The sequence below is a fragment of the Ascaphus truei genome, unplaced genomic scaffold (genome assembly GCF_040206685.1).
Source record: "Ascaphus truei isolate aAscTru1 unplaced genomic scaffold, aAscTru1.hap1 HAP1_SCAFFOLD_453, whole genome shotgun sequence".
In the NCBI taxonomy this organism is placed as follows: Eukaryota; Metazoa; Chordata; class Amphibia; order Anura; family Ascaphidae; genus Ascaphus; species Ascaphus truei.
This window is the reverse complement of record NW_027456784.1, coordinates 66,526-93,678: the sequence shown is the minus strand read 5'-3', so window position 1 is coordinate 93,678 and position 27,153 is coordinate 66,526. Positions and strand designations below refer to the sequence as shown.

The 27,153-nt window shown below is 63.4% G+C and overlaps 1 protein-coding gene across 1 annotated transcript in view; it reads left to right on the top strand.

The window, feature by feature from the left end:
- The window catches only part of LOC142484882 (beta-arrestin-2-like), a 56,187-nt gene that overhangs the window by 7,847 nt on the left and 21,187 nt on the right, over nt 1–27,153 (top strand). Inside the window, exons 2-5 of the mRNA XM_075584115.1 lie at nt 2,543–2,573; nt 5,699–5,759; nt 5,863–5,907; nt 24,821–25,017. Coding sequence (XP_075440230.1) covers nt 2,543–2,573; nt 5,699–5,759; nt 5,863–5,907; nt 24,821–25,017 — 334 coding nt within the window. The remainder of the gene's footprint in view (nt 1–2,542; nt 2,574–5,698; nt 5,760–5,862; nt 5,908–24,820; nt 25,018–27,153) is intronic.

The window sequence follows — 27,153 nt, the reverse complement described above, 5'->3', positions numbered from 1 at the left end:
TGTGTGTGTGTGTGACAGCTACTGTGTGTGTGTGTGTGTTTGTGTGTGTGTGTGTGTGTGTGTGTGTGTGTGTGTGTAACAGGTTAGTTTATAAAAACGTTGTACCAGGAAGTACTGGAATTAGTGGCCTCGGCCCACGGATTGCCACCGTACCGGCGTGATTGTGCCGCAGCGCAGTGTGTGCGGAAGCCCGCCTGCCCGCGCAGCCCGCTCATCCCATTGGGTATAACACTGGGGGAGACGCCGGGCTTCCCCGGGACTGCGCGGTGTGTGCGGAAGCCCGCCTGCCCGCGCAGCCCGCTCATCCCATTGGGTATAACACTGGGGGAGACGCCGGGCTTCCCCGGGACTGCGCGGTGTGTGAGGAAGCCCGCCCGCCCGCGCAGCCCGCTCATCCCATTGGGTATAACACTGGGGGAGACGCCGGGGGCTTCCCCGGGACTGCGCGGTGTGTGCGGGAGCCCGCCCGCTCGCGCAGCCCGCTCATCCCATTGGGTATAACACTGGGGGAGACGCCGGGCTTCCCCGGGACTGCGCGGTGTGTGCGGAAGCCCGCCCGCCCGCGCAGCCCGCGCATCCCATTGGGTATAACACTGGGGGAGGTGCCGGGCTTCCCCGGGACTGCGCGGTGTGTGCGGAAGCCCGCCTGCCCGCGCAGCCCGCTCATCCCATTGGGTATAACACTGGGGGAGACGCCGGGCTTCCCCGGGACTGCGCGGTGTGTGCGGAAGCCCGCCTGCCCGCGCAGCCCGCTCATCCCATTGGGTATAACACTGGGGGGAGACGCCGGGCTTCCCCGGGACTGCGCGGTGTGTGCGGAAGCCCGCCCGCGCAGCCGCTCATCCCATTGGGTATAACACTGGGGGAGACGCCGGGCTTCCCCGGGACTGCCGCGGTGTGTGCGGAAGCCCGCCCGCCCGCGCAGCCCCGCTCGCCCGCCCGCGCAGCCCGCTCATCCCATTGGGTATAACACTGGGGGAGACGCCGGGCTTCCCCTGGGACCTGCGCGGTGTGTGCGGAAGCCCGCCTGCCCGCGCAGCCCGCTCAATCCCATTGGGTATAACACTGGGGGAGACACCGGGCTTCCCCGGGACTGTGCGGTGTGTGCGGAAGCCCGCCCGCGCAGCCCGCTCATCCCATTGGGTATAACACTGGGGGAGACGCCGGGCTTCCCCGGGACTGCGCGGTGTGTGCGGGAGCTCGCCTGCCCGCGCAGCCCGCTCATCCCATTGGGTATAACACTGGGGGAGGTGCCGGGCTTCCCCGGGACTGCGCGGTGTGTGCGGAAGCTCGCCCGCCCGCGCAGAACGCTCATCCCATTGGGTATAACACTGGGGAGACGCCGGGCTTCCCCGGGACTGCGCGGTGTGTGCGGGAGCCCGCCTGCCCGCGCAGCCTGCTCATCCCATTGGGTATAACACTGGGGGAGACGCCGGGCTTCCCCGGGACAGCGCGGTGTGTGCGGGAGCCCGCCTGCCCGCGCAGCCCGCTCATCCCATTGGGTATAACACTGGGGGAGGTGCCGGGCTTCCCCGGGACTGCGCGGTGTGTGCGGAAGCCCGCCTGCCGCGCAGCCCGCTCATCCCATTGGGTATAACACTGGGGGAGACGCCGGGCTTCCCCGGGACTGCGCGGTGTGTGCGGAAGCCCGCCCGCCCGCGCAGCCCGCTCATCCCATTGGGTATAACACTGGGGGAGACGCCGGGCTTCCCCGGGACTGCGCGGTGTGTGCGGGAGCCCGCCCGCCCGCGCAGCCCGCTCATCCCATTGGGTATAACACTGGGGGAGACGCCGGGCTTCCCCGGGACTGCGCGGTGTGTGCGGAAGCCCGCCTGCCCGCGCAGCCCGCTCATCCCATTGGGTATAACACTGGGGGAGACGCCGGGCTTCCCCGGGACTGCGCGGTGTGTGGGAGCCCGCCTGCCCGCGCAGCCCGCTCATCCCATTGGGTATAATACTGGGGGAGACGCCGGGCTTCCCCGGGACTGCGCGGTGTGTGCGGGAGCCCGCCCACGCCCGCGCAGCCCGCTCATCCATTGGGTATAACACTGGGGGAGACGCCGGGCTTCCCCGGGACTGCGCGGTGTGTGCGGGAGCCCGCCTGCCCGCGCAGCCCGCTCATCCCATTGGGTATAACACTGGGGGAGACGCCGGGCTTCCCCGGGACTGCGCGGTGTGTGCGGAAGCCCGCCCGCCCGCGCAGCCCGCTCATCCCATTGGGTTATAACACTGGGGGAGACGCCGGGCTTCCCCGGGACTGCGCAGTGTGTGCGGGAGCCCGCCTGCCCGCGCAGCCCGCTCATCCCATTGGGTATAACACTGGGGGAGACGCCGGGCTTCCCCGGGACTGCGCGGCACCAGTAAATGTTCCACGAGTTCTTGTTATTATTCTCCGGCGTGCCGCAGACGTCCTTACTCTCACCGGGAAGTAACACACGGAGCATTGCCTCTCGTTTTCAAGTATTGCGTGTGTGTGTGTGTCATGGGATTTCTACTTAATTACACATGTATGAGACACGTTTTTCCTCTCTTCCCCCCCCAGAGTATTCAAGAAATCCAGCCCAAATTGCAAGGTGCGTGTAATGTGCCTGTGGCATGTTCCCCCCCCCCCCGTGCCGTCCGTTGTTTGGCGTGTCCCCCTCACTGGCTGTTGGGGAGGAAAGTGTTAATACGTTGGTTGCATGTTTGTGCCACCGCATTTCTCCCCCCCCCCCCTCCCCCGGCCTCTCTCGCCCACCAATCAGAGGGTGAATCTTATCTCATGGAGACCAGTAACGGCTCCCCGAGGGATGGGAGGAGAAGAGATGTAACCAGGGGAGAGAGAGCTAGAGAGATGTAAACAGGAGAGAGAGAGAGAGAGAGAGAGAGAGAGAGAGAGGTGTAAACAGGAGGGAGAGAGCGAGAGGTGTAAACGGGGGGGAGATAAGATAGGGGTTGGAAGAATCGGGGAGGTAAGAGGCGGGACGAGTCGGGCAGGTAGGAGGCGGGGCGAGTCCGGGAGGTAGGTGGTGGGACGAGTCGGGGAGGTAGGTGGTGGGACGAGTCGGGGAGGTAGGAGGCGGGGCGAGTCCGGGAGGTAGGTGGTGGGACGAGTCGGGGAGGTAGGAGGCGGGGCGAGTCGGGGAGGTAGGAGGCGGGACGAGTCGGTGAAGTAGGACGAGTCAGGGAGGTAGGAGGTGGGACGGGTCAGGGAGATAGGAGGCGGAACAAGTCGGGGAGGTAGGAGGCGGAACGAGTCGGGGAGGTAGGAGGCGGGACGAGTCGGGAAGGTAGGAGTCGGGAAGGTAGGAGGCGGGACGAGTCGGGAAGGTAGGAGTCGGGGAGGTAGGAGGCGGGACGAGTCGGGGAGGTAGGAGGCGGGACGAGTCGGGGAGGTAGGAGGCGGGACGAGTCGGGGAGGTAGGAGGCGGGACGAGTTGGGGAGGTAGGAGGCGGGACGAGTCGGTGAAGTAGGACGAGTCGAGGAGGTAGGAGGCGGGACGAGTCGGGGAGGTAGGAGGCGGGACGAGTCGGGGAGGTAGGAGGCGGAACGAGTCGGGGAGGTAGGAGGCGGAACGAGTCGGGGAGGTAGGAGGCGGAACGAGTCGGGGAGGTAGGAGGCGGAACGAGTCGGGGAGGTAGGAGGCGGAACGAGTCGGGGAGGTAGGAGGCGGGACGAGTCGGGAAGGTAGGAGTCGGGAAGTTAGGAGGCGGGACGAGTCGGGAAGGTAGGAGTCGGGGAGGTAGGAGGCGGGACGAGTCGGGGAGGTAGGAGGCGGGATGAGTCGGGGAGGTAGGAGGCGGGACGAGTCGGTGAAGTAGGACGAGTCGAGGAGGTAGGAGGCGGGACGAGTCGGGGAGGTAGGAGGCGGGACGAGTCGGGGAGGTAGGAGGCGGAACGAGTCGGGGAGGTAGGAGGCGGGACGAGTCGGGGAGGTAGGAGGCGGGACGAGTCGGGGAAGTAGGACAATTCGAGGAGGCGGGACGAGTCGGGGAGGTAGGAGGCGGGACGAGTCGGGGAGGTAGGAGGCGGGACGAGTCGGGGAGGTAGGAGGCGGGACGAGTCTGAGAGGTAGGAGGCGAGACGAGTCGGGGAGGTAGGAGGCGGGACGAGTCGGGGGAGGTAGGAGGCGGGACGAGCCGGGTGAGGTAGGAGGCGGGACGAGTCGGGGAGGTAGGAGGCGGGACGAGCCGGGGGAGGTAGGAGGCGGGACGAGCCGGGGGAGGTAGGAGGCGGGACGAGTCGGGGAGGTGAGACGAGTCGGGGAGGTAGGCGGGACGAGTCTGGGAGGTAGGAGGCGGGACGAGTCGGGGAGGTGAGACGAATCGGGGAGGTAGGAGGCGGGACGAGTCTGGGAGGTGGGACGAGCCGGGGGAGGTAGGAGGCGGGACGAGTCGGGGAGGTAGGAGGCGGGACGAGTCGGGGAGGTGAGACGAGTCGGGGAGGTAGGAGGTGGGACAAGCCGGGGGAGGTAGGAGGCGGGACGAGTCGGGGAGATAGGAGGCAGGACGAGCCGGGGGAGGTGAGACGAGTCGGGGAGGTAGGAGGCGGGACGAGTCGGGGAGGTAGGAGGCGGGACGAGTCGGGGACGGTAGGAGGCGGGACGAGTCGGGGAGGTAGGAGGCGAGACAAGTCGGGGAGGTAGGAGGCGGGACGAGTCGGGGAGGTAGGAGGCGGGACGAGCCGGGGGAGGCGGGACAAGTCGGGGAGGTAGGAGGCGGGACGAGTCGGGGAGGTAGGAGGTGGGACGAGCCGGGGGAGGTAGGAGGCGGGACGAGTCGGGGAGGTAGGAGGCGGGACGAGCCGGGGGAGGTGAGACGAGTCGGGGAGGTAGGAGGCGGGACGAGTCGGGGACGGTAGGAGGCGGAACGAGTCGGGGACGGTAGGAGGCGGGACGAGTCGGGGACAGTAGGAGGCGGGACGAGTCGGGGAGGTAGGAGGCGGGACGAGTCTGGGACGGTAGGAGGCGGGACGAGTCGGGGACGGTAGGAGGCGGGACGAGTCGGGGAGGTAGGAGTCGGGGAGGTGGGACGAGCCGGGGGAGGTAGGAGGCGGGACGAGTCGGGGACGGTAGGAGGCGGAACGAGTCGGGGACGGTAGGAGGCGGGACAAGTCGGGGAGGTAGGAGTCGGGGAGGTGGGACGAGCCGGGGGAGGTAGGAGGTGAGACGAGTCGGGGAGGTAGGAGGCGGAACGAGTCGGGGACGGTAGGAGGCGGGACGAGTCGGGGACAGTAGGAGGCGGGACGAGTCGGGGAGGTAGGAGGCGGGACGAGTCGGGGACGGTAGGAGGCGGGACGAGTCGGGGAGGTAGGAGGCGGGCCCAGGCATCCCTGTTGGCCCCCCCGGTAATGGACGCTTTGGACCTGGATCGGATTCGGTGTGTGGTGCCGGGCGGGATCACGGTGTTCAGGAAACAGCTACAGAATGTGGTAACATTCCTGGAGAGGGGGGGGCCCCGACACTGCCAGGGCGTTGAGGGGGGGAGCAGGAGCCTGACGCTGCTTCTGGGGGCAGCATAATATTGGGGGTGCGACAGGGGGGAGGGGCAGGAGCTGACAATGCTGGGGGGGTGTTGCTGGTGGAGGAGGGGGCTGTTTGGGCCCGGATACTGCAGGGAGGGGAGAGACAGAGTCTGCGTCGCTCCTCGCACTCTCCCTGGAGTTAAACTCACCGGGGATTCTGGGACTTCACCTGTGACCTCTGACCTTCTCTTGCAGCTCACGGTGTATCTGGGGAAACGCGACTTTGTGGATCACCTGGATCGCGTGGATCCTGTGGGTAAGAACACAGATCGTACATACAACACCCATGCACGGCGCACGGCACACGGCTAGTGAATACTACACATGTACAGCACATCCCCCTCTCTCTTCTCTTACAGACGGAGTGGTTTTGGTAGATAACGATTACCTGAAGGATCGGAAAGGTAACCGATTTTATATTTCACCCTGCGGGGGGAGGGACAGACTCATAGCTCCCTTCTGTCTGTGTCACTGTGTCACCCTGTGGGGGGAGGGACAGGCTCATAGCTCCCTTCTGTCTGTGTCACTGTGTCACCCTGCGGGGGGAGGGACAGGCTCATAGCTCCCTTCTGTCTGTGTCACTGTGTCACCCTGCGGGGGGAGGGACAGGCTCATAGCTCCCTTCTGTCTGTGTCACTGTGTCACCCTGCGGGGGGAGGGACAGACTCATAGCTCCCTTCTGTCTGTGTCACTGTGTCACCCTGCGGGGGGAGGGACAGACTCATAGCTCCCTTCTGTCTGTGTCACTGTGTCACCCTGCGGGGGGAGGGACAGACTCATAGCTCCCTTCTGTCTGTGTCACCCTGCGGGGGGAGGGACAGGCTCATAGCTCCCTTCTGTCTGTGTCACTGTGTCACCCTGCGGGGGGAGGGACAGGCTCATAGCTCCCTTCTGTCTGTGTCACTGTGTCACCCTGCGGGGGGAGGGACAGACTCATAGCTCCCTTCTGTCTGTGTCACTGTGTCACCCTGCGGGGGGAGGGACAGGCTCATAGCTCCCTTCTGTCTGTGTCACTGTGTCACCCTGCGGGGGGAGGGACAGGCTCATAGCTCCCTTCTGTCTGTGTCACTGTGTCACCCTGCGGGGGGAGGGACAGACTCATAGCTCCCATCTGTCTGTGTCACTGTGTCACCCTGCGGGGGAGGGACAGTCTCATAGCTCCCTTCTGTCTGTGTCTTGTGTCACCCTGCAGGGGGAGGGACAGACTCATAGCTCCCTTCTGTCTGTGTCACTGTGTCACCCTGCGGGGGGGAGGGACAGGCTCATAGCTCCCTTCTGTCTGTGTCACTGTGTCACCCTGCGGGGGGAGGGACAGACTCATAGCTCCCTTCTGTCTGTGTCACTGTGTCACCCTGCGGGGGGAGGGACAGGCTCATAGCTCCCTTCTGTCTGTGTCACTGTGTCACCCTGCGGGGGGAGGGACAGGCTCATAGCTCCCTTCTGTCTGTGTCAGTGTGTCACCCTGCGGGGGGAGGGACAGACTCATAGCTCCCTTCTGTCTGTGTCACTGTGTCACCCTGCGGGGGGAGGGACAGGCTCATAGCTCCCTTCTGTCTGTGTCACTGTGTCACCCTGCGGGGGGAGGGACAGTCTCATAGCTCCCTTCTGTCTGTGTCACTGTGTCACCCTGCGGGGGGAGGGACAGGCTCATAGCTCCCTTCTGTCTGTGTCACTGTGTCACCCTGCGGGGGGAGGGACAGGCTCATAGCTCCCTTCTGTCTGTGTCACTGTGTCACCCTGCGGGGGGAGGGACAGACTCATAGCTCCCTTCTGTCTGTGTCACTGTGTCACCCTGCGGGGGGGAGGGACAGGCTCATAGCTCCCTTCTGTCTGTGTCACTGTGTCACCCTGCGGGGGGAGGGACAGACTCATAGCTCCCTTCTGTCTGTGTCACTGTGTCACCCTGCGGGGGGAGGGACAGACTCATAGCTCCCTTCTGTCTGTGTCACTGTGTCACCCTGCGGGGGGAGGGACAGGCTCATAGCTCCCTTCTGTCTGTGTCACTGTGTCACCCTGCGGGGGGAGGGACAGACTCATAGCTCCCTTCTGTCTGTGTCACTGTGTCACCCTGCGGGGGGAGGGACAGACTCATAGCTCCCTTCTGTCTGTGTCACTGTGTCACCCTGCGGGGGGGAGGGACAGTCACATAGCTCCCTTCTGTCTGTGTCACTCTGTCACCCTGCGGGGGGAGGGACAGACTCATAGCTCCCTTCTGTCTGTGTCACTGTGTCACCCTGCGGGGGGAGGGACAGGCTCATAGCTCCCTTCTGTCTGTGTCACTGTGTCACCCTGCGGGGGGAGGGACAGACTCATAGCTCCCTTCTGTCTGTGTCACTGTGTCACCCTGCGGGGGGAGGGACAGACTCATAGCTCCCTTCTGTCTGTGTCACTGTGTCACCCTGCGGGGGAGGGACAGGCTCATAGCTCCCTTCTGTCTGTGTCACTGTGTCACCCTGCGGGGGGGAGGGACAGTCACATAGCTCCCTTCTGTCTGTGTCACTCTGTCACCCTGCGGGGGGGAGGGACAGTCACATAGCTCCCTTCTGTCTGTGTCACTCTGTCACCCTGCGGGGGGAGGGACAGACTCATAGCTCCCTTCTGTCTGTGTCACTGTGTCACCATGCGGGGGGAGGGACAGGCTCATAGCTCCCTTCTGTCTGTGTCACTGTGTCACCCTGCGGGGGAGGGACAGGCTCATAGCTCCCTTCTGTCTGTGTCACTGTGTCACCATGCGGGGGGAGGGACAGACTCATAGCTCCCTTCTGTCTGTGTCACTGTGTCACCCTGCGGGGGGAGGGACAGGCTCATAGCTCCCTTCTGTCTGTGTCACTGTGTCACCCTGCGGGGGGAGGGACAGACTCATAGCTCCCTTCTGTCTGTGTCACTGTGTCACCCTGCGGGGGGAGGGACAGACTCATAGCTCCCTTCTGTCTGTGTCACTGTGTCACCCTGCGGGGGGGAGGGACAGTCACATAGCTCCCTTCTGTCTGTGTCACTCTGTCACCCTGCGGGGGGAGGGACAGACTCATAGCTCCCTTCTGTCTGTGTCACTGTGTCACCCTGCGGGGGGAGGGACAGTCTCATAGCTCCCTTCTGTCTGTGTCACCCTGCGGGGGAGGGACAGTCTCATAGCTCCCTTCTGTCTGTGTCAGTGTGTCACCCTGCGGGGGGAGGGACAGACTCATAGCTCCCTTCTGTCTGTGTCACTGTGTCACCCTGCGGGGGGAGGGACAGGCTCAGTGCTCCCTTCTGTCTGTGTCACTGTGTCACCCTGCGGGGGGAGGGACAGACTCATAGCTCCCTTCTGTGTCACTGTGTCACCCTGCGGGGGGAGGGACAGGCTCATAGCTCCCTTCTGTCTGTGTCACTGTGTCACCCTGCGGGGGGAGGGACAGGCTCATAGCTCCCTTCTGTCTGTGTCACTGTGTCACCCTGCGGGGGGAGGGACAGACTCATAGCTCCCTTCTGTCTGTGTCACTGTGTCACCCTGCGGGGGGAGGGACAGGCTCATAGCTCCCTTCTGTCTGTGTCACTGTGTCACCCTGCGGGGGGAGGGACAGACTCATAGCTCCCTTCTGTCTGTGTCACTGTGTCACCCTGCGGGGGGAGGGACAGGCTCATAGCTCCCTTCTGTCTGTGTCACTGTGTCACCCTGCGGGGGGAGGGACAGACTCATAGCTCCCTTCTGTCTGTGTCACTGTGTCACCCTGCGGGGGGAGGGACAGACTCATAGCTCCCTTCTGTCTGTGTCACTGTGTCACCCTGCGGGGGGAGGGACAGACTCATAGCTCCCTTCTGTCTGTGTCCCTGTGTCACCATGCGGGGGGAGGGACAGGCTCATAGCTCCCTTCTGTCTGTGTCACTGTGTCACCATGCGGGGGGAGGGACAGGCTCATAGCTCCCTTCTGTCTGTGTCACTGTGTCACCCTGTGGGGGAGGGACAGGCTCATAGCTCCCTTCTGTCTGTGTCACTGTGTCACCCTGCGGGGGGAGGGACAGACTCATAGCTCCCTTCTGTCTGTGTCACTGTGTCACCCTGCGGGGGGAGGGACAGACTCATAGCTCCCTTCTGTCTGTGTCCCTGTGTCACCAAGCGGGGGGAGGGACAGGCTCATAGCTCCCTTCTGTCTGTGTCACTGTGTCACCATGCGGGGGGAGGGACAGGCTCATAGCTCCCTTCTGTCTGTGTCACTGTGTCACCCTGCGGGGGGGAGGGACAGGCTCATAGCTCCCTTCTGTCTGTGTCACTGTGTCACCCTGCGGGGGGAGGGACAGGCTCATAGCTCCCTTCTGTCTGTGTCACTGTGTCACCCTGCGGGGGGAGGGACAGACTCATAGCTCCCTTCTGTCTGTGTCACTGTGTCACCCTGCGGGGGGAGGGACAGACTCATAGCTCCCTTCTGTCTGTGTCACTGTGTCACCCTGCGGGGGGGAGGGACAGTCACATAGCTCCCTTCTGTCTGTGTCACTCTGTCACCCTGCGGGGGGAGGGACAGACTCATAGCTCCCTTCTGTCTGTGTCACTGTGTCACCCTGCGGGGGGAGGGACAGTCTCATAGCTCCCTTCTGTCTGTGTCACCCTGCGGGGGAGGGACAGTCTCATAGCTCCCTTCTGTCTGTGTCAGTGTGTCACCCTGCGGGGGGAGGGACAGACTCATAGCTCCCTTCTGTCTGTGTCACTGTGTCACCCTGCGGGGGGAGGGACAGGCTCAGTGCTCCCTTCTGTCTGTGTCACTGTGTCACCCTGCGGGGGGATGGACAGTCTCATAGCTCCCTTCTGACTGTGTCACTGTGTCACCCTGCGGGGGGAGGGACAGGCTCATAGCTCCCTTCTGTCTGTGTCACTGTGTCACCCTGCGGGGGGAGGGACAGACTCATAGGTCCCTTCTGTCTGTGTCACTGTGTCACCCTGCGGGGGGAGGGACAGACTCATAGCTCCCTTCTGACTGTGTCACTGTCACACCCTGCGGGGGGATGGACAGACTCATAGCTCCCTTCTGTCTCTGTCACTGTGTCACCCTGCGGGGGGGAGGGACAGACTCATAGCTCCCTTCTGTCTGTGTCACTGTGTCACCCTGCGGGGCGAGGGACAGGCTCATAGCTCCCTTCTGACTGTGTCACTGTGTCACCCTGCGGGGGAGGGACAGACTCATAGCTCCCTTCTGTCTGTGTCACTGTGTCACCCTGCGGGGGGAGGTACAGGCTCATAGCTCCCTTCTGTCTGTGTCACTGTGTCACCCTGCGGGGGGAGGTACAGGCTCATAGCTCCCTTCTGTCTGTGTCACTGTGTCACCCTGCGGGGGAGGGACAGACTCATAGCTCCCTTCTGTCTGTGTCACTGTGTCACCCTGCGGGGGGAGGGACAGGCTCACAGCTCCCTTCTGTCTGTTTCACTGTGTCACCCTGCGGGGGGAGGGACAGACTCATAGCTCCCTTCTGTCTGTGTCACTGTGTCACCCTGCGGGGGGAGGGACAGACTCATAGCTCCCTTCTGTCTGTGTCACTGTGTCACCCTGCGGGGGAGGGACAGACTCATAGCTCCCTTCTGTCTGTGTCACTGTGTCACCCTGCGGGGGGAGGGACAGACTCATAGCTCCCTTCTGTCTGTGTCACTGTGTCACCCTGCGGGGGGAGGGACAGACTCATAGCTCCCTCCTGTCTGTGTCACTGTGTCACCCTGCGGGGGAGGGACAGGCTCATAGCTCCCTTCTGTCTGTGTCACTGTGTCACCCTGCGGGGGAGGGACAGGCTCATAGCTCCCTTCTGTCTGTGTCACTGTGTCACCCTGCGGGGGAGGGACAGGCTCATAGCTCCCTTCTGTCTGTGTCACTGTGTCACCCTGCGGGGGAGGGACAGGCTCATAGCTCCCTTCTGTCTGTGTCACTGTGTCACCCTGCGGGGGGAGGGACAGACTCATAGCTCCCTTCTGTCTTTGTCACTGTGTCACCCTGCGGGGGGAGGGACAGACTCATAGCTCCCTTCTGTCTGTGTCACTGTGTCACCCTGCGGGGGAGGGACAGGCTCATAGCTCCCTTCTGTCTGTGTCACTGTGTCACCCTGCGGGGGAGGGACAGGCTCATAGCTCCCTTCTGTCTGTGTCACTGTGTCACCCTGCGGGGGGAGGGACAGACTCATAGCTCCCTTCTGTCTTTGTCACTGTGTCACCCTGCGGGGGGAGGGACAGACTCATAGCTCCCTTCTGTCTGTGTCACTGTGTCACCCTGCGGGGGAGGGACAGGCTCATAGCTCCCTTCTGTCTGTGTCACTGTGTCACCCTGCGGGGGGAGGAACAGACTCATAGCTCCCTTCTGTCTGTGTCACTGTGTCACCCTGCGGGGGGAGGGACAGGCTCATAGCTCCCTTCTGTCTGTGTCACTGTGTCACCCCGCGGGGGGAGGGACAGGCTCATAGCTCCCTTCTGTCTGTGTCACTGTGTCACCCTGCGGGGGGAGGGACAGACTCATAGCTCCCTTCTGTCTGTGTCACTGTGTCACCCTGCGGGGGGAGGGACAGACTCATAGCTCCCTTCTGTCTGTGTCACTGTGTCACCCTGCGGGGGGAGGGACAGACTCATAGCTCCCTTCTGTCTGTGTCACTGTGTCACCCTGCGGGGGAGGGACAGACTCCTAGCTCCCTTCTGTCTGTGTCACTGTGTCACCCTGCGGGGGGAGGAACAGACTCATAGCTCCCTTCTGTCTGTGTCACTGTGTCACCCTGCGGGGGGAGGGACAGGCTCATAGCTCCCTTCTGTCTGTGTCACTGTGTCACCCCGCGGGGGGAGGGACAGGCTCATAGCTCCCTTCTGTCTGTGTCACTGTGTCACCCTGCGGGGGGAGGGACAGTCTCATAGCTCCCTTCTGTCTGTGTCACTGTGTCACCCTGCGGGGGGAGGGACAGGCTCATAGCTCCCTTCTGTCTGTGTCACTGTGTCACCCTGCGGGGGGAGGGACAGACTCATAGCTCCCTTCTGTCTGTGTCACTGTGTCACCCTGCGGGGGGAGGGACAGACACATAGCTCCCTTCTGTCTGTGTCACTGTGTCACCCTGCGGGGGAGGGACAGGCTCATAGCTCCCTTCTGTCTGTGTCACTGTGTCACCCTGCGGGGGGAGGAACAGACTCATAGCTCCCTTCTGTCTGTGTCAGTGTGTCACCCTGCGGGGGGAGGGACAGACTCATAGCTCCCTTCTGTCTGTGTCACTGTGTCACCCTGCGGGGGGAGGGACAGGCTCATAGCTCCCTTCTGTCTGTGTCACTGTGTCACCCTGCGGGGGGAGGAACAGACTCATAGCTCCCTTCTGTCTGTGTCACTGTGTCACCCTGCGGGGAGAGGGACAGGCTCATAGCTCCCTTCTGTCTGTGTGTCACCCTGCGGGGGGAGGGACAGACTCATAGCTCCCTTCTGTCTGTGTGTCACCCTGCGGGGGGAGGGACAGACTCATAGCTCCCTTCTGTCGGTGTCACTGTGTCACCCTGCGGGGGGAGGAACAGACTCATAGCTCCTTTCTGTCTGTGTCACTGTGTCACCCTGCGGGGGGGAGGGACAGACTCATAGCTCCCTTCTGTCTGTGTCACTGTGTCACCCTGCGGGGGGAGGGACAGACTCATAGCTCCCTTCTGTCTGTGTCACTGTGTCACCCTGCGGGGGGAGGGACAGACTCATAGCTCCCTTCTGTCTGTGTCACTGTGTCACCCTGCGGGGGGGAGGGACAGGCTCATAGCTCCCTTCTGTCTGTGTCACTGTGTCACCCTGCGGGGGGAGGGGCAGACTCATAGCTCCCTTCTGTCTGTGTCACTGTATCACCCTGCGGGGGGAGGGACAGGCTCATAGCTCCCTTCTGTCTGTGTCACTGTGTCACCCTGCGGGGGGAGGGACAGGCTCATAGCTCCCTTCTGTCTGTGTCACTGTGTCACCCTACGGGGGAGGGACAGGCTCATAGCTCCCTTCTGTCTGTGTCACTGTGTCACCCTGCGGGGGAGGGACAGACTCATAGCTCCCTTCTGTCTGTGTCACTGTGTCACCCTGCGGGGGGAGGGACAGACTCATAGCTCCCTCCTGTCTGTGTCACTGTGTCACCCTGCGGGGGAGGGACAGTCTCATAGCTCCCTTCTGTCTGTGTCACTGTGTCACCCTGCGGGGGAGGGACAGACTCATAGCTCCCTTCTGTCTGTGTCACTGTGTCACCCTGCGGGGGGAGGGACAGTCTCATAGCTCCCTTCTGTCTGTGTCACTGTGTCACCCTGCGGGGGAGGGACAGACTCATAGCTCCCTTCTGTCTGTGTCACTGTGTCACCCTGCGGGGGAGGGACAGTCTCATAGCTCCCTTCTGTCTGTGTCACTGTGTCACCCTGCGGGGGAGGGACAGACTCATAGCTCCCTTCTGTCTGTGTCACTGTGTCACCCTGCGGGGGGAGGGACAGACTCATAGCTCCCTTCTGTCTGTGTCACTGTGTCACCCTGCGGGGGGAGGGACAGACTCATAGCTCCCTTCTGTCTGTGTCACTGTGTCACCCTGCGGGGGGAGGGACAGACTCATAGCTCCCTCCTGTCTGTGTCACTGTGTCACCCTGCGGGGGGAGGGACAGACTCATAGCTCCCTCCTGTCTGTGTCACTGTGTCACCCTGCGGGGGGAGGGACAGACTCATAGCTCCCTCCTGTCTGTGTCACTGTGTCACCCTGCGGGGGGAGGGACAGACTCATAGCTCCCTTCTGTCTGTGTCACTGTGTCACCCTGCGGGGGGAGGGACAGACTCATAGCTCCCTTCTGTCTGTGTCATTGTGTCACCCTACGGGGGGGAGGGACAGGCTCATAGCTCCCTCCTGTCTGTGTCACCGTGTCACCCTGCGGGGGAGGGACAGTCTCATAGCTCCCTTCTGTCTGTGTCACCGTGTCACCCTGCGGGGGAGGGACAGTCTCATAGCTCCCTTCTGTCTGTGTCACTGTGTCACCCTGCGGGGGGAGGGACAGGCTCATAGCTCCCTTCTGTCTGTGTCACTGTGTCACCCTGCGGGGGAGGGACAGGCTCATAGCTCCCTTCTGTCTGTGTCACTGTGTCACCCTGCGGGGGGAGGGACAGACTCATAGCTCCCTTCTGTCTTTGTCACTGTGTCACCCTGCGGGGGGAGGGACAGACTCATAGCTCCCTTCTGTCTGTGTCACTGTGTCACCCTGCGGGGGAGGGACAGGCTCATAGCTCCCTTCTGTCTGTGTCACTGTGTCACCCTGCGGGGGAGGGACAGGCTCATAGCTCCCTTCTGTCTGTGTCACTGTGTCACCCTGCGGGGGGAGGGACAGACTCATAGCTCCCTTCTGTCTTTGTCACTGTGTCACCCTGCGGGGGGAGGGACAGACTCATAGCTCCCTTCTGTCTGTGTCACTGTGTCACCCTGCGGGGGAGGGACAGGCTCATAGCTCCCTTCTGTCTGTGTCACTGTGTCACCCTGCGGGGGGAGGAACAGACTCATAGCTCCCTTCTGTCTGTGTCACTGTGTCACCCTGCGGGGGGAGGGACAGGCTCATAGCTCCCTTCTGTCTGTGTCACTGTGTCACCCCGCGGGGGGAGGGACAGGCTCATAGCTCCCTTCTGTCTGTGTCACTGTGTCACCCTGCGGGGGGAGGGACAGACTCATAGCTCCCTTCTGTCTGTGTCACTGTGTCACCCTGCGGGGGAGGGACAGGCTCATAGCTCCCTTCTGTCTGTGTCACTGTGTCACCCTGCGGGGGGAGGGACAGACTCATAGCTCCCTTCTGTCTGTGTCACTGTGTCACCCTGCGGGGGAGGGACAGACTCCTAGCTCCCTTCTGTCTGTGTCACTGTGTCACCCTGCGGGGGGAGGAACAGACTCATAGCTCCCTTCTGTCTGTGTCACTGTGTCACCCTGCGGGGGGAGGGACAGGCTCATAGCTCCCTTCTGTCTGTGTCACTGTGTCACCCCGCGGGGGGAGGGACAGGCTCATAGCTCCCTTCTGTCTGTGTCACTGTGTCACCCTGCGGGGGGAGGGACAGTCTCATAGCTCCCTTCTGTCTGTGTCACTGTGTCACCCTGCGGGGGGAGGGACAGGCTCATAGCTCCCTTCTGTCTGTGTCACTGTGTCACCCTGCGGGGGGAGGGACAGACTCATAGCTCCCTTCTGTCTGTGTCACTGTGTCACCCTGCGGGGGGAGGGACAGACACATAGCTCCCTTCTGTCTGTGTCACTGTGTCACCCTGCGGGGGAGGGACAGGCTCATAGCTCCCTTCTGTCTGTGTCACTGTGTCACCCTGCGGGGGGAGGAACAGACTCATAGCTCCCTTCTGTCTGTGTCACTGTGTCACCCTGCGGGGGGAGGGACAGGCTCATAGCTCCCTTCTGTCTGTGTCACTGTGTCACCCTGCGGGGGGAGGGACAGGCTCATAGCTCCCTTCTGTCTGTGTCACTGTGTCACCCTGCGGGGGGAGGAACAGACTCATAGCTCCCTTCTGTCTGTGTCACTGTGTCACCCTGCGGGGAGAGGGACAGGCTCATAGCTCCCTTCTGTCTGTGTGTCACCCTGCGGGGGGAGGGACAGACTCATAGCTCCCTTCTGTCTGTGTGTCACCCTGCGGGGGGAGGGACAGACTCATAGCTCCCTTCTGTCGGTGTCACTGTGTCACCCTGCGGGGGGAGGAACAGACTCATAGCTCCCTTCTGTCTGTGTGTCACCCTGCGGGGGGAGGAACAGACTCATAGCTCCCTTCTGTCTGTGTCACTGTGTCACCCTGCGGGGGGAGGGACAGACTCATAGCTCCCTTCTGTCTGTGTCAGTGTGTCACCCTGCGGGGGGAGGGACAGACTCATAGCTTCCTTCTGTCTGTGTCACTGTGTCACCCTGCGGGGGAGGGACAGACTCATAGCTCCCTTCTGTCTGTGTCACTGTGTCACCCTGCGGGGGGAGGGACAGACTCATAGCTCCCTTCTGTCTGTGTCACCGTGTCACCCTGCGGGGGAGGGACAGTCTCATAGCTCCCTTCTGTCTGTGTCACCGTGTCACCCTGCGGGGGAGGGACAGTCTCATAGCTCCCTTCTGTCTGTGTCACCCTACGGGGGAGGGACAGGCTCATAGCTCCCTTCTGTCTGTGTCACTGTGTCACCCTGCAGGGGGAGGGACAGACTCATAGCTCCCTTCTGTCTGTGTCACTGTGTCACCCTGCGGGGGGAGGGACAGACTCATAGCTCCCTCCTGTCTGTGTCACTGTGTCACCCTGCGGGGGAGGGACAGTCTCATAGCTCCCTTCTGTCTGTGTCACTGTGTCACCCTGCGGGGGAGGGACAGACTCATAGCTCCCTTCTGTCTGTGTCACTGTGTCACCCTGCGGGGGGAGGGACAGTCTCATAGCTCCCTTCTGTCTGTGTCACTGTGTCACCCTGCGGGGGAGGGACAGACTCATAGCTCCCTTCTGTCTGTGTCACTGTGTCACCCTGCGGGGGAGGGACAGTCTCATAGCTCCCTTCTGTCTGTGTCACTGTGTCACCCTGCGGGGGAGGGACAGACTCATAGCTCCCTTCTGTCTGTGTCACTGTGTCACCCTGCGGGGGGAGGGACAGACTCATAGCTCCCTTCTGTCTGTGTCACTGTGTCACCCTGCGGGGGGAGGGACAGACTCATAGCTCCCTTCTGTCTGTGTCACTGTGTCACCCTGCGGGGGGAGGGACAGACTCATAGCTCCCTCCTGTCTGTGTCACTGTGTCACCCTGCGGGGGGAGGGACAGACTCATAGCTCCCTCCTGTCTGTGTCACTGTGTCACCCTGCGGGGGGAGGGACAGACTCATAGCTCCCTTCTGTCTGTGTCACTGTGTCACCCTGCGGGGGGAGGGACAGACTCATAGCTCCCTTCTGTCTGTGTCATTGTGTCACCCTACGGGGGGGAGGGACAGGCTCATAGCTCCCTCCTGTCTGTGTCACTGTGTCACCCTGCGGGGGGAGGGACAGACTCATAGCTCCCTTCTGTCTGTGTCACTGTGTCACCCTGCGGGGGGAGGGACAGACTCATAGCTCCCTTCTGTCTGTGTCACTGTGTCACCCTGCGGGGGGAGGGACAGGCTCATAGCTCCCTCCTGTCTGTGTCACTGTGTCACCCTGCGGGGGGAGGGACAGACTCATAGCTCCCTCCTGTCTGTGTCACTGTGTCACCCTGCGGGAGAGGGACAGACTCATAGCTCCCTTCTGTCTGTGTCACTGTGTCACCCTGCGGGGGGAGGGACAGACTCATAGCTCCCTTCTGTCTGTGTCACTGTGTCACCCTGCGGGGGGAGGGACAGACTCATAGCTCCCTTCTGTCTGTGTCACTGTGTCACCCTGCGGGGGGAGGAACAGACTCATAGCTCCCTTCTGTCTGTGTCACTGTGTCACCCTGCGGGGGGAGGGACAGGCTCATAGCTCCCTTCTGTCTGTGTCACTGTGTCACCCTGCGGGGGGAGGGACAGGCTCATAGCTCCCTTCTGTCTGTGTCACTGTGTCACCCTGCGGGGGGAGGAACAGACTCATAGCTCCCTTCTGTCTGTGTCACTGTGTCACCCTGCGGGGAGAGGGACAGGCTCATAGCTCCCTTCTGTCTGTGTGTCACCCTGCGGGGGGAGGAACAGACTCATAGCTCCCTTCTGTCTGTGTGTCACCCTGCGGGGGGAGGAACAGACTCATAGCTCCCTTCTGTCTGTGTCACTGTGTCACCCTGCGGGGGGAGGGACAGACTCATAGCTCCCTTCTGTCTGTGTCACTGTGTCACCCTGCGGGGGGAGGGACAGACTCATAGCTCCCTTCTGTCTGTGTCACTGTGTCACCCTGCGGGGGGGAGGGACAGGCTCATAGCTCCCTTCTGTCTGTGTCACTGTGTCACCCTGCGGGGGGAGGGGCAGACTCATAGCTCCCTTCTGTCTGTGTCACTGTATCACCCTGCGGGGGGAGGGACAGGCTCATAGCTTCCTTCTGTCTGTGTCACTGTCACCCTGCGGGGGGAGGGACAGGCTCATAGCTCCCTTCTGTCTGTGTCACTGTGTCACCCTGCGGGGGAGGGACAGACTCATAGCTCCCTTCTGTCTGTGTCACTGTGTCACCCTGCGGGGGGAGGGACAGACTCATAGCTCCCTTCTGTCTGTGTCACCGTGTCACCCTGCGGGGGGAGGGACAGGCTCATAGCTCCCTTCTGTCTGTGTCACTGTGTCACCCTACGGGGGAGGGACAGGCTCATAGCTCCCTTCTGTCTGTGTCACTGTGTCACCCTGCAGGGGGAGGGACAGACTCATAGCTCCCTTCTGTCTGTGTCACTGTGTCACCCTGCGGGGGGAGGGACAGACTCATAGCTCCCTCCTGTCTGTGTCACTGTGTCACCCTGCGGGGGAGGGACAGTCTCATAGCTCCCTTCTGTCTGTGTCACTGTGTCACCCTGCGGGGGAGGGACAGACTCATAGCTCCCTTCTGTCTGTGTCACTGTGTCACCCTGCGGGGGGAGGGACAGTCTCATAGCTCCCTTCTGTCTGTGTCACTGTGTCACCCTGCGGGGGAGGGACAGACTCATAGCTCCCTTCTGTCTGTGTCACTGTGTCACCCTGCGGGGGAGGGACAGTCTCATAGCTCCCTTCTGTCTGTGTCACTGTGTCACCCTGCGGGGGGAGGGACAGACTCATAGCTCCCTTCTGTCTGTGTCACTGTGTCACCCTACGGGGGGGAGGGACTGTCTCATAGCTCCCTTCTGTCTGTGTCACTGTGTCACCCTGCGGGGGGAGGGACAGACTCATAGCTCCCTTCTGTCTGTGTCATTGTGTCACCCTACGGGGGGAGGGACAGGCTCATAGCTCCCTCCTGTCTGTGTCACTGTGTCACCCTGCGGGGGGAGGGACAGACTCATAGCTCCCTTCTGTCTGTGTCACTGTGTCACCCTGCGGGGGGAGGGACAGACTCATAGCTCCCTTCTGTCTGTGTCACTGTGTCACCCTGCGGGGGGAGGGACAGGCTCATAGCTCCCTTCTGTCTGTGTCACCGTGTCACCCTGCGGGGGAGGGACAGTCTCATAGCTCCCTTCTGTCTGTGTCACTGTGTCACCCTGCGGGGGGAGGGACAGGCTCATAGCTCCCTTCTGTCTGTGTCACTGTGTCACCCTACGGGGGAGGGACAGGCTCATAGCTCCCTTCTGTCTGTGTCACTGTGTCACCCTGCAGGGGGAGGGACAGACTCATAGCTCCCTTCTGTCTGTGTCACTGTGTCACCCTGCGGGGGGAGGGACAGACTCATAGCTCCCTCCTGTCTGTGTCACTGTGTCACCCTGCGGGGGAGGGACAGTCTCATAGCTCCCTTCTGTCTGTGTCACTGTGTCACCCTGCGGGGGAGGGACAGACTCATAGCTCCCTTCTGTCTGTGTCACTGTGTCACCCTGCGGGGGGAGGGACAGTCTCATAGCTCCCTTCTGTCTGTGTCACTGTGTCACCCTGCGGGGGAGGGACAGACTCATAGCTCCCTTCTGTCTGTGTCACTGTGTCACCCTGCGGGGGAGGGACAGTCTCATAGCTCCCTTCTGTCTGTGTCACTGTGTCACCCTGCGGGGGGAGGGACAGACTCATAGCTCCCTTCTGTCTGTGTCACTGTGTCACCCTACGGGGGGAGGGACTGTCTCATAGCTCCCTTCTGTCTGTGTCACTGTGTCACCCTGCGGGGGGAGGGACAGACTCATAGCTCCCTTCTGTCTGTGTCATTGTGTCACCCTACGGGGGGGAGGGACAGGCTCATAGCTCCCTCCTGTCTGTGTCACTGTGTCACCCTGCGGGGGGAGGGACAGACTCATAGCTCCCTTCTGTCTGTGTCACTGTGTCACCCTGCGGGGGGAGGGACAGACTCATAGCTCCCTTCTGTCTGTGTCACTGTGTCACCCTGCGGGGGGAGGGACAGGCTCATAGCTCCCTTCTGTCTGTGTCACCGTGTCACCCTGCGGGGGAGGGACAGTCTCATAGCTCCCTTCTGTCTGTGTCACTGTGTCACCCTGCGGGGGGAGGGACAGGCTCATAGCTCCCTTCTGTCTGTGTCACTGTGTCACCCTACGGGGAGGGACAGGCTCATAGCTCCCTTCTGTCTGTGTCACTGTGTCACCCTGCAGGGGGAGGGACAGACTCATAGCTCCCTTCTGTCTGTGTCACTGTGTCACCCTGCGGGGGGAGGGACAGACTCATAGCTCCCTCCTGTCTGTGTCACTGTGTCACCCTGCGGGGAGGGACAGTCCTCATAGCTCCCTTCTGTCTGTGTCACTGTGTCACCCTACGGGGGAGGGACAGGCTCATAGCTCCCTTCTGTCTGTGTCACTGTGTCACCCTGCAGGGGGAGGGACAGACTCATAGCTCCCTTCTGTCTATGTCACTGTGTCACCCTGCGGGGGGAGGGACAGACTCATAGCTCCCTCCTGTCTGTGTCACTGTGTCACCCTACGGGGGAGGGACAGGCTCATAGCTCCCTTCTGTCTGTGTCACTGTGTCACCCTGCAGGGGGAGGGACAGACTCATAGCTCCCTTCTGTCTGTGTCACTGTGTCACCCTGCGGGGGGAGGGACAGTCTCATAGCTCCCTTCTGTCTGTGTCACTGTGTCACCCTGCGGGGGAGGGACAGACTCATAGCTCCCTTCTGTCTGTGTCACTGTGTCACCCTGCGGGGGAGGGACAGTCTCATAGCTCCCTTCTGTCTGTGTCACTGTGTCACCCTGCGGGGGGAGGGACAGACTCATAGCTCCCTTCTGTCTGTGTCACTGTGTCACCCTACGGGGGGGAGGGACTGTCTCATAGCTCCCTTCTGTCTGTGTCACTGTGTCACCCTGCGGGGGGAGGGACAGACTCATAGCTCCCTTCTGTCTGTGTCATTGTGTCACCCTACGGGGGGGAGGGACAGGCTCATAGCTCCCTCCTGTCTGTGTCACTGTGTCACCCTGCGGGGGGAGGGACAGACTCATAGCTCCCTTCTGTCTGTGTCACTGTGTCACCCTGCGGGGGGAGGGACAGACTCATAGCTCCCTTCTGTCTGTGTCACTGTGTCACCCTGCGGGGGGGAGGGACAGACTCATAGCTCCCTTCTGTCTGTGTCACTGTGTCACCCTGCGGGGGGAGGGACGGGCTCATAGCTCCCTTCTGTCTGTGTCACTGTGTCACCCTGCGGGGGGAGGGACAGACTCATAGCTCCCTTCTGTCTGTGTCACTGTGTCACCCTGCGGGGGGAGGGACAGACTCATAGCTCCCTTCTGTCTGTGTCACTGTGTCACCCTGCGGGGGGAGGGACAGACTCATAGCTCCCTTCTGTCTGTGTCACTGTGTCACCCTGCGGGGGAGGGACAGGCTCATAGCTCCCTCCTGTCTGTGTCACTGTGTCACCCTGCGGGAGAGGGACAAAGTATTCTCTTTCTCAGTCCTCTTCACTTTTCTGTCTCCCCTCTCTCTCCTACCCCCTTTCCTCTCTGCACCCCCCCAGTGTACGTCACACTGACCTGCGCTCTCCCCCCCCTCTCTGCACCCCCCCAGTGTACATGCCGCTGACCTGCGCTCTCCTCCCCCCCTCTCTCTCCCCCCCCCCGTGTACGTGACGCTAACCTGCGCTCTCCTCCCCCCCTCTCTCCCCCCCCCAGTGTACGTGACGCTGACCTGCACTCTCCTCCCCCCTCCCCTCTCTCCCCCCCAGTGTACGTGACACTGACCTGCGCTCTCCTCCCCCTCCCTCTCCCCCCCCCGTGTACGTGACGCTGACCTGCGCTCTCCTCCCCCTCCCTCTCCCCCCCCCAGTGTACGTGACACTGACCTGCGCTCTCCTCCCCCTCCCTCTCCCCCCCCAGTGTACGTGACGCTGACCTGCGCTCTCCTCCCCCCTCCCTCTCCCCCCAGTGTACGTGACGCTGACCTGCGCTCTCCTCCCCCTCCCTCTCCCCCCCAGTGTACGTGACGCTGACCTGCGCTCTCCTCCCCCCCTCTCTCCCCCCCCAGTGTACGTGACGCTGACCTGCGCTCTCCTCCCCCTCCCTCTCTCCCCCCCAGTGTACGTGATGCTGACCTGCGCTCTCCTCCCCCCCCTCTCTCCTCCCCCCCCAGTGTACGTGACGCTGACCTGCGCTCTCTCCCCCCCTTCTCTCCTCTCTCCCCCCCAGTGTACGTGACGCTAACCTGCGCTCTCCTCTCTCCCCCCCCTCTCTTCCTCCCCCCCCAGTGTACGTGACGCTGACCTGCGCTCTCTCCCCCCCTTCTCTCCTCTCTCCCCCCCAGTGTACGTGACGCTAACCTGCGCTCTCCTCCCCCCCTCTCTCCCCCCCCCAGTGTACGTGACACTGACCTGCACTCTCCTCCCCCCTCCCCCTCTCTCCCCCCAGTGTACGTGACACTGACCTGCACTCTCCTCCCCCTCCCTCTCCCCCCCCCGTGTACGTGACGCTGACCTGCGCTCTCCTCTCCCCCCCCTCTCTCCCCCCCCCCAGTGTACGTGACGCTGACCTGCGCTCTCCTCTCTCCCCCCCCTCTCTCCCCCCCCCCCCCCAGTGTACGTGACGCTGACCTGCGCTCTCCTCTCCCCCCCCTCCCTCTCCCCCCCCCGTGTACGTGACGCTGACCTGCGCTCTCCTCTCCCCCCCCTCTCTCCCCCCCCCCAGTGTACGTGACGCTGACCTGCGCTCTCCTCTCCCCCCCCTCTCTCCCCCCCCCCAGTGTACGTGACGCTGACCTGCGCTCTCTCCCCCCCTTCTCTCCTCTCTCCCCCCCAGTGTACGTGACGCTAACCTGCGCTCTCCTCCCCCCCTCTCTCCCCCCCCCCAGTGTACGTGACACTGACCTGCACTCTCCTCCCCCCTCCCCTCTCTCCCCCCCAGTGTACGTGACGCTGACCTGCGCTCTCCTCCCCCTCCCTCTCCCCCCCCCGTGTACGTGACGCTGACCTGCGCTCTCCTCTCCCCCCCCTCTCTCTCCCCCCCCCCAGTGTACGTGTCGCTGACCTGCGCTCTCCTCTCTCCCCCCCCTCTCTCCCCCCCCCCCCAGTGTACGTGACGCTGACCTGCGCTCTCCTCTCCCCCCCCCTCTCTCCCCCCCCCCAGTGTACGTGACGCTGACCTGCGCTCTCCTCTCCCCCCCCTCTCTCCCCCCCCCCAGTGTACGTGACGCTGACCTGCGCTCTCCTCTCTCCCCCCCTCTCTCCCCCCCCCCCAGTGTACGTGACGCTGACCTGCGCTCTCCTCTCTCCCCCCCTCTCTCCCCCCCCCCCAGTGTACGTGACGATGACCTGCGCTCTCCTCTCTCCCCCCCCTCTCTCCCCCCCCCCAGTGTACGTGACGCTGACCTGCGCTCTCCTCTCTCCCCCCCCCCAGTGTACGTGACGCTGACCTGCGCTCTCCTCTCCCCCCCCTCTCTCCCCCCCCCCCCAGTGTACGTGACGCTGACCTGCGCTCTCCTCTCCCCCCCCTCTCTCCCCCCCCCCCCAGTGTACGTGACGCTGACCTGCGCTCTCCTCTCCCCCCCTCTCTCCCCCCCCCCCCAGTGTACGTGACGCTGACCTGCGCTCTCCTCTCCCCCCCCTCTCTCCCCCCCCCCAGTGTACGTGACGCTGACCTGCGCTCTCCTCTCCCCCCCCTCTCTCCCCCCCCCCCCCCAGTGTACGTGACGCTGACCTGCGCTCTCCTCTCCCCCCCCTCTCTCCCCCCCCCCAGTGTACGTGACGCTGACCTGCGCTCTCCTCTCCCCCCCCTCTCTCCCCCCCCCCCCCAGTGTACGTGACGCTGACCTGCGCTCTCCTCTCCCCCCCCCTCTCTCCCCCCCCCCCAGTGTACGTGACGCTGACCTGCGCTCTCCTCTCCCCCCCCTCTCTCCCCCCCCCCAGTGTACGTGACGCTGACCTGCGCTCTCCTCTCCCCCCCCTCTCTCCCCCCCCCCCCCCAGTGTACGTGACGCTGACCTGCGCTCTCCTCTCCCCCCCCCTCTCTCCCCCCCCCCCCCAGTGTACGTGACGCTGACCTGCGCTCTCCTCTCCCCCCCCTCTCTCCCCCCCCCCCCCCAGTGTACGTGACGCTGACCTGCGCTCTCCTCTCTCCCCCCCTCTCTCTCCCCCCCCCCCAGTGTACGTGACGCTGACCTGCGCTCTCCTCTCCCCCCCTCTCTCCCCCCCCCCCCCCCAGTGTACGTGACGCTGACCTGCGCTCTCCTCTCTCCCCCCCCCCCAGTGTACGTGACGCTGACCTGCGCTCTCCTCTCTCCCCCCCCCCCCCCAGTGTACGTGACGCTGACCTGCGCTCCTCCTCTCTCCCCCCCCCCCCCCAGTGTACGTGACGCTGACCTGCGCTCTCCTCTCTCCCCCCCCCCCCAGTGTACGTGACGCTGACCTGCGCTTTCCGGTACGGGCGGGAGGACCTGGATGTTCTCGGCCTCTCTTTCCGGAAGGATCTTTTCATCTCCACGTTTCAGGCGTTTCCCCCCCTCCCCGAGGAGAAGAAGCCCCTCACCCGTCTGCAGGAGCGCCTCATCAAGAAGCTGGGGGACCACGCGCACCCCTTCTACTTCACCGTCAGTGCGACTCCCGCCCCCCACTCCCAACTCCCGTCCTCCCTCCCGTCTCCCTCCCGTCTCCCTCCCCCTTCTACTTCACCGTCAGTGCGACTCCCGCCCCCCACTCCCAACTCCCGTCTCCCTCCCGTCTCCCTCCCGTCTCCCTCCCCCTTCTACTTCACCGTCAGTGCGACTCCCGCCCCCCACTCCCCACTCCCGTCTCCCTCCCCCTTCTACTTCACCGTCAGTGCGACTCACGCTCCCCACTCCCTCCCGTCTCCCTCCCCTTCTACTTCACCGTCAGTGTGACACCCGCTCCCCACTCCCCACTCCCTCCCCCTCCCTCCCGTCTCTCCCTCCCCCTTCTACTTCACCGTCAGTGCGACTCACGCTCCCCACTCCCCCTCCCTCCCGTCTCCCTCCCCCTTCTACTTCACCGTCAGTGCGACTCCCGCTCCCCACTCCCCACTCCCGTCTCCCTCCTGTCTCCCTCCCCCTTCTACTTCACCGACAGTGCGACTCCCGCTCCCCACTCCCCGCTCCCCACTCCCCCCCCCGTCTCCCTCCCGTCTCCCTCCCCCTTCTACTTCACCGTCAGTGTGACACCCACCCCCCACTCCCCACTCCCCCCCTCCCGTCTCCCTCCCCCTTCTACTTCACCGTCAGTGTGACACCCGCCCCCCACTCCCACTCCCTCCCTCCCGTCTCCCTCCCGTCTCCCTCCCCCTTCTACTTCACCGTCAGTGTGACACCCGCCCCCCACTCCCACTCCCTCCCTCCCGTCTCCCTCCCGTCTCCCTCCCCCTTCTACTTCACCGTCAGTGGGACACCCGCCCCCCCACTCCCACTCCCTCCCTCCCGTCTCCCTCCCTCCCGTCTCCCTCCCCCCTTCTACTTCACCGTCAGTGCGACACCCGCTCCCCACTCCCTCCCGTCTCCCTCCCTCCCGTCTCCCTCCCTCCCCCCTTCTACTTCACCGTCAGTGTGACACCCGCCCCCCACGCCCACTCCCCCATCTCCCTCCCACTCCCTCCCTCCCGTCTCCCTCCCCCTTCTACTTCACCGTCAGTGTGACACCCGCCCCCCACTCCCACTCCCTCCCTCCCGTTTCCCCCCCCTTCTACTTCACAGTCAGTGTGACACCCGCTCCCCACTCCCTCCTTCCCGTCTCCCTCCCTCCCGTCTCCCTCCCCCTTCTACTTCACCGTCAGTGTGACACCCGCCCCCCACTCCCACTCCCTCCGTCTCCCTCCCCCTTCTACTTCACCGTCAGTGTGACACCCGCCCCCCACTCCCACTCCCTCCCTCCCTCCCGTCTCCCTCCCCCTTCTACTTTACCGTCAGTGTGACACCCGCCCCCCACTCACACTCCCTCCCGTCTCCCTCCCCCTTCTACTTCACCGTCAGTGGGACTCCCACTCCCCGTCTCCCTCCCTCCCGCTCCCCACTCCCCGTCTCCCTCCCTCCCGTCTCCCCCCCTCCCGTCTCCCTCCCACTTCTACTTCACCGTCAGTGTGACACCCGCTCCCCTCTCCCCGTCTCCCTCCCGTCTCCCTCCCCCTTCTTCTTGACCGTCAGTGGGACTCCCACTCCCCACTCCCTCCCGTCTGTCTCCCTCCCTCCCGTCTCCCTCCCGTCTCCCTCCCTCCCCGTCTCCCTCCCTCCCGTCTCCCTCCCCCCGTCTCCCTCCCCCCGTCTCCCTCCCGTCTCCCTCCCCCTTCTACTTCACCGTCAGTGTGACACCCGCTCCCCACTCCCACTCCCTGCCTCCCGTCTCCGTCCCGTCTCCCTCCCCCTTCTACTTCACCATCAGTGTGACACCCGCCCCCCACTCACCCGCTCCCTCACTCCATCTTCCCCTTCTCTCTCTCGGCCCCCCCTCCCTCTCTCAGCCCCCCGCCCTCTCTCTGCCCCCCCCCTCCCTCTCTCTGCCCCTCCCTCCCTACTCTCTCCCCCCCCTCCCTCTCTACTCTCTCCCCCCCCTCCCTCCCTACTCTCTCCCCCCTCCTCTCTCCCCACTCCCTCCCTACTCTCTCCCCCCCCTCCCTCCCTACTCTCTCCACCCTCCCTCCTCTCTTCCCCCCTCTCCCTCCTGTCTACCCTCCTCCCTCTTCTCTCCCCCCCTTTTTTTCTCGCTCCCCTCCCTTTTCTCTC